Source organism: Pristis pectinata, chromosome 18, assembly GCF_009764475.1.
Source record: "Pristis pectinata isolate sPriPec2 chromosome 18, sPriPec2.1.pri, whole genome shotgun sequence".
NCBI lineage: Eukaryota > Metazoa > Chordata > Chondrichthyes > Rhinopristiformes > Pristidae > Pristis > Pristis pectinata.
The window spans coordinates 14,492,438-14,504,228 of record NC_067422.1 but is presented as its reverse complement, the minus strand read 5'-3'; the positions used below and the strand labels follow the sequence as shown (position 1 = coordinate 14,504,228).

Below are 11,791 nucleotides of genomic sequence, written 5' to 3'. Positions count from 1 at the left end.
TCTCGTAAGTGTTATTTTAGACTATAAATTGTACAATGTCAGGCAGGAGGTACAGAACCCTGAAGTCCCACACCACCAGGTTCAGGAACAGTTACGTTCCTGCAGCCATCAGGTTGTTGAACCGGCCTGCACAGCCCTAACCCTACCTCCAGCAATAGAACACTACAAACCACTTCTTGCACTACCATGGAGTTGCCTTCAATTGTGTCTTTGATTTTTCTTTGCACTAAGGTCTTGCTTTTGCACAGTTTTTTTTTCACTGTATGGTTTAATTTTATGTACAAGTTATGGAAAAATTTATATTCTGTGTGTTGTCTGTACCTACATGCCTGTAATGCTGCTGCAAGCAAGTTTTTCATTGTACTTCACCTACTTATACACATGACGATAACCTTGACTTGACATTGTGTGTCTGTCCCACCTGTGGCAATTTCTGTGGATCCCTTATCAGAACCCACAGGACTAGAGTGGGAGCAAATCTTCCTTGAATCTGAGGGACTGCCAAGACAAAATTGTAAGCAATAAGTGCCAAAGAGTTCCTTCAACTAATGGTATAGACCATTCTGTGAGCATGAGAGCCCAACCCTGTATAACAGCCTTGTGTCAGTCAGTGCCAGTTTCCTATTTCAGCCTGATGTCCTGCTCTTATGCTTGAATTTAGAAATTATACTGGCATCTTTTGTTTATCAATTCATTTCTGGGCACCGTCCTCACTTTTTTCCCCGGTTTGGACCAAATTCAGTTCTCAGATGAATCAGCCATAGAACAGGTAAAGCAGATGGACTGAAACTCGATCTAAGACAGAGCCTGGTTATTGTCAGGGTGAGATTTTGCTGCCTATTTCTTGGCCAGTGTTCTCACTGATGTACTTGCTGTTTCAGGTAACAACATTTTCAAGGCTGCTGACCAAATCAGACATCAACCTACTGGATAAAGAGCTTGGCAACATTGTGGGAGAATTTGTTCTTCTGTTCCTGCACCAGTTTGACACAGAATATTCCTTCTGCAAAAAAATAAGGTCCGTTCTCCTAAAGTTGCAAATCCTTGATTGTAATGGTAGCAAAGATGTAATTAAATTTCAGAAAATAGTTTCATCACTACGGTACTCAGCAAGACAGGGATGAAAATTGACCTTGTGTATATTTCAGAATATGAAGAATATCTTCATTTTTTTCCAAATCCACATCAGTTTATTCAGCATCAATCCATAATCAGTATTTTCATTTCAGTTTTAAATGAAAATGTGTGTGACAATGTGTTTCTTAATATTTGCAGAGAAGCATTTCAAGGTTTGAACACACAAGCTCGTGTACTACTGATACAGATGGATACTGAAGAGTCCTCTCAGAGCGCTGAGCTGATTGCTTCTGCCAAGTAAGTGCAGTGTTTTCTCCATCAAGCAGATTTACCAAGGTGTTTACACTGATCACGAGGATTCCTGGTTCAAATGGATCCACTGAAACCTGCTAACAAGGAGCTGGTAGCTGTCAGGAGCATTTAATGTAAGACAATTGTCAATAAGTCTCATCAGGAATTCAGGAGAAGCCTCTTTCCCAAGGCAGTGGCTGGGATGTGGAATTCACCACCTTTGTGCAGTTATTTTTGTTCTTGTTTCGTTGTTATTCATTTTATCAGGATATGGGCATTGTAGGAATGGTCGGCATTTATTGCTCTTCTCTTACTGCCCTTGAGAAGGTAATGGCAAGCCTAGCCTTGCTAGTCCAATTCAGATTTGGAGTCACAAATGGGCTCCCATTCTAGACTAATGAGTGAGTCTATTAGTCTCACTATTGGTCGCACTATCTGAACAATCAGGTGCCCAGAGTATTGGAGTTTTAAGTTGATTGATTTGAGCAATGAAAGAATGGGGGGTTTAGAAATGTTGGAATTTTAGACAGAGTAACATTAAGTTGACCACCTTCATTATAGGTTTTTAGCAACATTGTGTTGAAAGCTCCAATCAGAAACTATCAGGTATTAGGAGACCACTGCAGTAAGGTGATCTTTTCTTGAGGATAATTTCTGAGGCAAATTTTCTCCAGTTGTTTTTGGTTTGTTGTTTTTAATGTGCTGAAGGTAATCTGCTGTGAAAATTTGATGCCATGTTATTTTTCACTTTGAATTGTCCACTAATTTAAATCAGGCAACAAAATTGACAAAGTAGCTTGAAAATTTAGCTGTAAAAAAAAATTGCAGATTCCTTCTCTTGGTGCATACCTGAGAGCGTGTCATAATCTCTGATAATTTTTTTTCCAATGATTAAAATTTAATGGACAGAAAATCACTAGCTCGAGACATCTGCTTTTATCAGCATGCACTAGAAACAGCAACAAAAAATTCAATTAGCAGGTAATGTAAATTAAGTGTACTTCACTGCTGGTTGCTGCCTGATGTGATTTTGTTTCTGAAGTTCGGAGTTGTGATCTTGCATTCTTCTTTCCAGATACTGCACAATGAATGAAATGAATCTGATGAACGTCACAATGTCCAATTGTTATGTATATTTTATCACCAAGCTCTCTCGGCTTGCTGGTGGATCAAATTACATTGGATTTCAAGGAGGTACGTTGAACTCAACAACAAAAAACTCAATATGCCTGTGGGCAGAAATGATGTATGGTGTAATAAAAGCAGAAAATGCTGGAAACACTCAGGCAGCAGGTGTTGAAAGAGAAACAGGGATAATGATTCAGGTATTGAAACATTTTCTGATTTTCTTTTAGATTTCCAGCGCCTCAGCTTTTTTTTAGATTTTCATTTACTGATTTATGGTGTGAACTAGAAAAGCTCTTGTGTTGTATTTTCTGCATAGAACCTGGAATCATACAACTCAGAAGGATGCCACACAACTCATCGCGCGTGTGTGTGTGTGTGTGTGTGTGTGTGTGTGTGTGTGTGCGCGCGCGCACCAGCACTCGGAAAGGGCAATCAAATACATCCCAATCCCCTGCTCATTCTTCAACGTCTTGCAAGTTTTTTTTCTTTTTCAAGGATTTAACGAATTTACTTTTGAAAGTTATTATTGAATCTATTTCTGCCACCTTTCCAGTCATTCAAACCCAATAACTTGCAGTATAAGCATTGTCATTTTCTACTTTTCCAGGATAAGAATGATACTGAATACTTGCACAATAGCCAAAAAAAAACAGAGTATTTGGGTCCATGCAGTATATGTGGAGGAACAGGCAGAAGTAATTGCAAGTTGTGTAGTGGAGCAAATGAAAAGCAACCTCAAGGAGAGGGTAACTTTGCAGTAAAACCTCTTCTCTTTAATGAAACCAGGAACAGCAAGGAACACACATCAGGGCAGTGAGCATCTGCTAAGAGAAGATGTTTACTTTTATTACAACACACTTAATACTAATTCTATCCTGGTTGCTGTGCAGGTCAGTGGCTGTCCGTCCACATTGATGATGTCACTGAATCAGAAGAGATGGGCTCAGATATATCGGCATTCTACAACGTAACTATCAGTGAATTGTTTGCCAGGTCTCTGGGTAAACAAGGTAATTTATCTGTCCTCACCTGTTACATCACTATGAATAGAGTGACTACACTGCTCCTTCCAGCCTTGATAAAGTACTGAGGAGTATGAAGCAAAGAGCTAGCATTTTGAATCTCTAGTAGGTTATTCCTATTTTCTATAGTGCTTTAAGAAATAAATAGAATTATTGAATGTATATGTCTTTTAAGAATTAATTTGGATACAGAGGAGCCACCATTCACCTGCACTCTGACTCACTCTTCAGTGCATGTTATCATATCAAACAGATGTTAAAGTATAGATCGTAAAGGGAGCTGAGTTTCAGGGTGGGACATAGGAAGAATTAAGAAGCTAATTTATAGAAACAAAAATCTCAGACCTGTAAATGTCTTTTGTTTTGCCTTGCAAGAAATTGACCCATCTGCTTGGAACATTTCACTCACAATCATGCTATATATTGTAATTCAGTGCTGCAATATTTAAGTTCACTCCAACGTGTCCTGGTGGAATGGATAGAAGTGTAATAGTGACCTCTGGGGGCAGGAACCAGAAGTAAAAGAGTTCAGGTTAATCCATTAGTTTACTGTTGTAATTTTTCAGATAGTACAGGTAAAACTGTTGCAGGCACCAATTCTTCATCCAGCAGATACTATGATCAAAAATGGCTTGTATCAATCAAAGATTATTGCTGTGGGATGCTACAAATTTGATATTTACATGCTCTTGTACATTGACAAATAACTATTTTCACTTTAGAAAATGACAATCAGAACACTGTTCCAGAAGACACAGAAGATGAACAACAAATCAAAATGAATATGGTAGAAATGATTTTCTTAAAACTCTTTTATGTTTGTTCCACAAGTGATTTTTTTTCATCTCTGATTTCAATTTTTCAATGGAAGTATTTGCAATCACTGAGTATCGATTCATATTCATATCTAGATCACACAGGTGAAAATGATATAATGAGCAACTGATATTTTTTTCTGAAATCATTCCATTTCTGGAGATGCAAAAAGATCCGTTGAGTCTTTTTCGCAGAAGAGCAGAGTGAAATTTCCTAATAGGCAATACTTACTATAACAGTGATAATCTCATTGCAGTTTGTGAGATCTTGCATTGTTGAAGTTGACTGCTGTGTTATCCACATTGCAAACATAACTACTGTTCTAAAGAAAAAACTTCGCTATACTTCCCCCCCCAGTAACAAGCAACATATTGTGATGTAAACCACGTTATTCTGAGCTGATGAAAGACACTACAGAAATGGGAATTATTTTTCTGAGATTTAATTTTGTAATTGTTCGTAAGCAGGGAAGGTCAAACGTTCTCAATACAACATTGCTGTTGCAAAGCTGCATTCAGAGTGCAGTAAGCACATTACGTGATGGGAAAAAGGAATGCAGTCGAAACACTGAGCGTGTCCAGATCCTTTTGGATCTCTTGCGAGAAGAAAATGAATTTGAGGGTAAGCATCATTGCCTGGGAACTGTTATAAATTGCTCTAATGGATTAAAGCAATGGGGTCTGTCTGCAATTTTGATCTCCTGTATTGTTAATGGAGCATTGAGACCCTCTGATTCCTGAGTCTCTGTAATGTACTCAGGTTGTATTAACCTAGAATAAGATTGCAGCCTTAGTTTGAAGCTCTCCTTAACAGATGTTGAGGAGTACCTTTTTAAGGCAAGAATTGTAAGTCACATTCTTAATTGCTTAAGGCTGTGACCACGTATGAAGAACAGTGAGTGATGAAGGACTCCACTTTATCAATAAATTAGAAGATTGGTGGTTATACTTAATTGGCCTGTTGCTGTGTAAACTATTACCGTGGGAATCTCTTGAAATCTGGAAGCTCTTTTTTTCAACACGGCATAGAGATCAAGGAAAACTTTATGCTGTAGTCCCAATTTGGTGGCTGAATAAAGCTGGAAAGCAATTGTAATGCAATGTTAAACAGTGACAGCTCTGACACAATTTATCAAGCTGAAATGTTTTGACAACACAGCATTGTTTTATGCCCCATAGAGTTATCGATATGATTGTTTACTGATCCTTTTTACAATGAAACAAACTGGGATTGATCAGATTCAGGCCATTCCATCTCTGCATTGTATAACTGAAGAGTTGTTAATTGATGTCAGTAACAGTACGTTACATTAATGCACAGTAGTGGTAGTCATCACTGTTTCTCTTATAGCAGGATTTTTAAGAATGGCTACAGAAAGACTCATGTTGCAGCTGCAAGAACGGGAAGAGGTGTCACTTAATCCAAAGGAATGGATGTGTAATGAAGCCTTGAAGATCAGGGCTCTGCAGGAAGGTGGTACTTTCAGGTAACTGAACTTTGCTAGATTCATACACAGGGGGGTCTGTTACTCTGAATTTCATTTATTAGATGTTATGTGCTGAGATCTTTCTCAACTGATTTATGATCTTATGCATTCACTGAGGCTCCTTGTTTACCCTTGTGCTTTCAGGTGCGGTCTGTCACTTCATATCACCTCCTCCATATTTCCCATTGAGTGATGAGCTGCTGGTGTTTTAATGTACGATAACTGCATGTGTACCATCCCAGCTCCAGAACATTTCCTCATCATCTCGCCACTGTGAAACTCTGTAAAGGAGGAGTGGTTGCCCTCAAGTTGCAATGCATCCTTCGCTTTCAGAGTGCATAATGTAGCAGTTGGCAGTGTGATTGATGATGTTTCTTTTGAAATTCAATATAGGAGCTCCACGTGTTACGAATGACCTGACTCATAGAAATCAACTTTTCGCAATTTCTCCCTAACATTTTAAAAGCATTTCTCAAGCTTAATAATAATAAAATGTTTCATGGCATTCATTACTGACTGGATACAGTATATAATCCATTAGCAAGTGTATATAAAGCAATATGATAGGGGCTATGATAGAAAACGGATGTTTCTGACTTATGGAGAAACTGGCTTATGGACAGTTCCCAGGAATGGAACTTTTATGTAACCAGGGAACTATTTTCAACAGTTAAGTGGTGAACATTTGCCAACTGGTGTTAGTTTGGAATGATCTATGGTTTTTATTTTTGTATTGAATTTTTGTAACCAAGGGAGACACCTAATCTCTGGAGTTAGTTTAGAACATAGAACACTACAGCACAGTACAGGCCCTTCACCCCACAATATCGTGCCGACATTTTATCCTGCTCTGAAATCTATCTAACCCTTTCCTCCCACATAGCCCCCTGTTTTTCTATCATTTATGTGACTATTTAAGAGTCTCTTACATGTCCCTAATGTATCTGCCCCCACAACCTCTGCAGGCAGTGCGTTCCACGCACCCACCACTCTCTGTGTAAAAAAAAAAAAAAAAAAAAAAAAAATCTTACCCCTGACATCCCCCTTATACCTTCCTCCAATCACCTTAGAATCTGCCACACTGTCACATAATTTTATCAGCTATCTTGATGGAAGCAAGAGGGGTGTGGGGAGAAATTTGATTTTCCAGACCCGAGAGTTTGGGACAGTGGGAAGGTGATCACTCCTTGCCCAGGGCTGTGCAGTTTCTATCTGAGAAACTCCCAGTCATTCCTTGAGGGACCCAGCCCAGCTGGGCTGCTCAGGTTTTGGTAAAAGAAGGCTAGACCTTGTACAAAGCAAGCTCCATCCATCACATTGAATTAGCACATTGTGAACTCTGGAACTGTTTGGTTGGAAATGCAGAAGGAGTTGATTTCAAGTAAAACCAAGCACCAGTTTTCATGTTAAATGTATGTGTGCATTTATTGTCTTTGTACCTTTGATGTAGACATACGTTATGGAAGTGCATTCAGAACACAGTTTCTCCAAATCTGGCGCAGTTGATTTCCATCCTGGACAGGGACTATAACCTGAATCTTTTGGTGGACCCTAATGTGGACAAAGAGCTTAAATGTCTCTGGCTGAATATCTTCAGCGATACACAAATACTAAGAGTTTCTCACCAACCGGGAAGTTCAGGGTAAGTTTGTCTTAGTTGGGCCATGAGCAATTTTTGATATCAAAAAGAAAATTTCTGGTGTGACTGAAATCATGATTCATAAAACTACATTGATGTTTTTGTATGAAACTGTGAAATAGTCTCTCAGGATTTTTTCAGTTTCCCATATTAATTTAAACTACATCATTGAAACTTGTAGCAAAAGTAAAGCTGTATCATAATTCATGGATGTAAATGAAATTTTATTATTGTATATAACAAGTATGAATATAATCTGAAAATGTATATTTATAATCAATATCTTCACTGTACGTTCAGCAATTTAACAGTTTAAACATTTTGTAGCTCGATTGTTTGCTGCTGATCGCAACAGATTGCTTCATTTTTGATTGTTTACTTCAAATGCTATTGTCTTCAGGCTGAAGGCAAACTCATAGCTGAGCGTGCTTAAGATGAAAGTCAACATTTGGGGGGGAAATATCACTGCTCGCTCTGTTTGTGCTGTTGCTGTGTGTTTATATACCTGTGGAAAACTTAAAAGAACAGTGCATGAAGATATAATGAAGAAAACTACATGAAAACACCCCCATGTTCTTTCCTCCTATTACTACAATGTAGTAACACACATTGGAATCTTTGTTTTCATCAGACCAAATACGGGGGAGATAACAGTTGATCACAATGTGAGCAAAGGAAGTTTGGATATTCCCTGTGCTGCTCCTTTTAGCTGGCTGATTAAGGAATACATTGACCAATTCTGGACTGAATTTCATTACTTGGAAGGTACAATTGTGCATTTCAGACTCCGGGTAGATTAATTTCCACTTCTTATACGTGGTATTAAACCACAGTGCCTTTCAGAAATACTAAGTGATCAAACTTGATTGTTGATTAAGAAGTGAAATACTTGACCGATGGGAGGGAAATGATCTCTGTGGTGATGGAAGACTAAGTGCTCAGAATTGAGGGAGTGTTGTTCTGGCTAACATTGCTTCCTGAAGTTTTATACGTGTTGTTCAGGGATCCTTTGCGTATCAATTTAATCTTTTTGTATAAATTATAACTATTTAACACTGTCACATTTGGTTTTCATGATTTGGTGGGGTATTTGACTACAAAGTATATATGGACATACTTAGCTATTTGGCCCCAACAGCTTGGTCTGCCATTAAATAAGATCACAGCTGATCTGATTGTAATTTCAAATCTGCTTTACCATTGTCCCACATTAACCTTTCACCCCCTTGCCCAATATTCAAAGACTCTGCTTCCACCACACTTTGAGGAAGAGAATTCCAAAGGACTGGATCCTCCCACAAGAGGAAACGTCCTCTCCACGTGCACCCGGTCAAGGCCCCTCAGGACTGTATGTGCTTCAATCAAGTGGCCTTTCACACTTCCAAACTCCACCAGACACAAGTCTAACTGTCCGACTTTTCTTTGAGGCAACCTACCCATTCACTCCAGCCCTGCGTTTAGTCGGTTGATTCTCCTAGTTGATTCTACAAAGGTTGAATAAAAATAATTGTTATGCAATTTGCCCAATGTTTTCAGAATGTGTTTGAGCGGTTTGCCGAAATTGTGTCTCATCAACCCTCATCTGTCTCCTCAGTAGCCCTAGGCTCCTAACTGGCATTGTTTTCTACTGTCCATGAACTGAGCTCATCCAGAACTCTTCAGTCGGTGTCCTAAAACACATGGCGTTCTGATCTTCTGTCACTTCTCACTGACCTACATTGACAGCCAGCTGGTCAACACTTAAGTTTTACAATTCTCAACCTTGCCATCAAAAACCTCTTTGATCTCATCACCTCCATTGCTGTAATCTCCAGCCCTGTAGTCCTCAAGGATTTCTGCATCCTTTCTTGCATTACCTCAGTTTTAAATGCTCAGTCATTGGTGGTTGTGCTTTAAGCTGTGTAGGCTCCAAGCCCTGAAATTCCCTCCCTAGGTCTCTGCAGGATTCTTCCTCCTGTTGTGCTTTTAAGTTGCCCCTCTTTAACAAAGCTTTTGGTCACTTGTCCTAATAGTTCCTCTGTTACTCATTGAGATTTTATACAAAGATTTTCCTGTACGTGGGACGTTTGACTATATTGAAGCCACTATTTAAATACAAGATGATGTTGTTGTATGTTGTATGCCAACCTGCATCCATGACAAAAGTTTTGGCTTGACTGATTATCTGATGATCAAAGTAAAATATTATAAAATATTCATCTTATTTAGGTGCAGCTGACAGAGACAAGGCAAAAATGCTGAAATTTGTTGAGAGTTTTAACAAAAGTAAACTTGGGGAGTACTTGGCAAGTCAAAGTGAAGAAGGAAAACGAGACCTTAGTCAGCGGTATCTGATTGATTTTATTCTGATGACTATTGATCTCTCCTCATTTGCTGAAGTTCAGGTAAATCTGACATGTTTGAAAAATAATTCTACAAGATTTCTTTGTATAAATCTTTAACTAATGAATAATTTAACTGAGCAGGTAACTGTACATTGGATTTCCAGTAGGCCCATTTCCTTATGCCCCTAATATCCCTTGCCACTGAAATATAAGAAGTGCTTGAAAATGTTTAACTAATTAAACCCCAAAATAACTCTGCCAAAAACTTGCTTTCTCTGATTAAAACACCTTGCTGGCATTAAGCAACAACTGTGCAGAATTTACATTATCATTGATGTTGCTTCAAGAATGCCACAAATGTACAAGTAGACCAAGGACCAGATGTACTTGCTTAAAGAATTTCTTGATCAGTAGTGTGAAGGTGGTGACCCACAGAAACAAAAATATCAGTAATAAAAGCAACAGTAGGCCATACAGCCCCTCACCCCTGCACCACCATTCAATGACATTATCACTGATCACATTTTGGATTCAATTCCACTCTCCTGCCCCATTCCCCTTCAAATTTGATTATAATCTGGCCTCTGTCACTCTCTGAGGTAGAGAGTTCCAAGGGTTCATGACCCCAGAGAAAAATTCCACCATATTTTTGTCTTAGCCCATATGTAATATGTAAGCCCATATTCTGAAACTATGACCTTTGCTCTGGAAGGGAAAATAAGTAGAAACTGGTACCCAACAATAAATATTAATACATATATGACCTTTTTATTTAATTTCACTTTATCAAGACTTCCCCACTCTCTTGAAATATGTCCATTGTCTGACCTTTCCTAGTTCTGTTGAGAGGGCATTGACCTGAACCATTAACTCTGTTTCTCTCTCCACAGATGCTGCCTGACCTGCTGAGTATCGGCAGCATTTTCTGTTCTTACTTTAAAAACATTCATATTCTGCTTTCCTGACATTGTCACTCAGCTTAATCCTGGTAATAAAAAGCTGGTGTGATCCCTGATGGATTTTTTTCACAACCAAAATTACTTTATTTTGCTAAACCCTTTTTTTAGAAAAATAATGAGAAAATGTCCTCATCTGAGCTGAAGAGAAAACAAAAATTGAGTATTCAGGCCTTGTATTGAACACATTTTGGACTCCTCCGAAGTTTGGGAATAGTAATACTGCCTGATAATGGACAGAAAATACCATAGTTGAACTGACTGGGAATCTATATGGTGTCAGTTTAAGGTGCTGCAGTAGTAACACCATAGGTAGCTTGCAGTCAGTGCAGAAATAATCTGCACAGCAGCAATACCATTCATTTCAGATGTTGGAATGAGGGATTGTGTCATCTGTAAAATGACATAGTTTCTGAAGGTAATGAGCCTGAAGACAGACAGTATCTATACAGCCTACAAACTGAAAACAGTGTACAAGAAAGGGAAATGCTCAGTGATAAATTTCATAGACGTTGAAGTGTTTTCAGATGAAGACAGTTGCAATATTGGAAGTGAAGGTGATGCAGATGAAATGTGAGAAACATTACGATCGCCAGCCTTGTTTTACACAAAGATGGGCATAACCAGGATTGGGGGGGGCGGGGGGGGGGGACAGAAACAAAATGCTGGAGGAACTCAGCGGGTCAGGCATCACCTGTGGAGGGCAATGGACAGTTGACGTATCAGGTCGCGATCCTTCATCTGGACTGCAAAAATAGACGGGAGAGGAGTGGCTGTGTGATAATGTCAGGGAAGCAAAATATGACTGTTCTTAAAATATGAACAGAATAAAAAAAGTTGTGGAATTACTTAATGGGTCAGGCAGCATCTGTGGAGAGAAGCAGAATTAATGTTTCGGTTCAATGGCCTATCATCATAGGAAAGGTCAGAAAATGGACAAGTTTTAAATTACGGAGAAGGGTGAAGAGAGAAAAGGGAATGTCTTTGATGGGGTGGAGAACCCAAGAGAGCTGGATGAATGCAGAACAATGGTGTCTGAGAGAAGATGGTAA

The 11,791-nt window shown here is 38.9% G+C and overlaps 1 protein-coding gene across 1 annotated transcript in view; it reads left to right on the top strand.

The window, feature by feature from the left end:
• The window catches only part of LOC127579814 (E3 ubiquitin-protein ligase rnf213-alpha-like), a 126,613-nt gene that overhangs the window by 68,296 nt on the left and 46,526 nt on the right, over nucleotides 1-11,791 (top strand). Inside the window, exons 37-46 of the mRNA XM_052032764.1 lie at nucleotides 882-1,018; nucleotides 1,276-1,374; nucleotides 2,444-2,562; nucleotides 3,387-3,506; nucleotides 4,241-4,305; nucleotides 4,802-4,955; nucleotides 5,685-5,820; nucleotides 7,271-7,462; nucleotides 8,091-8,224; nucleotides 9,668-9,843. Of these exons, the coding sequence (XP_051888724.1) occupies nucleotides 882-1,018; nucleotides 1,276-1,374; nucleotides 2,444-2,562; nucleotides 3,387-3,506; nucleotides 4,241-4,305; nucleotides 4,802-4,955; nucleotides 5,685-5,820; nucleotides 7,271-7,462; nucleotides 8,091-8,224; nucleotides 9,668-9,843 (1,332 nt within the window). The remainder of the gene's footprint in view (nucleotides 1-881; nucleotides 1,019-1,275; nucleotides 1,375-2,443; nucleotides 2,563-3,386; nucleotides 3,507-4,240; nucleotides 4,306-4,801; nucleotides 4,956-5,684; nucleotides 5,821-7,270; nucleotides 7,463-8,090; nucleotides 8,225-9,667; nucleotides 9,844-11,791) is intronic.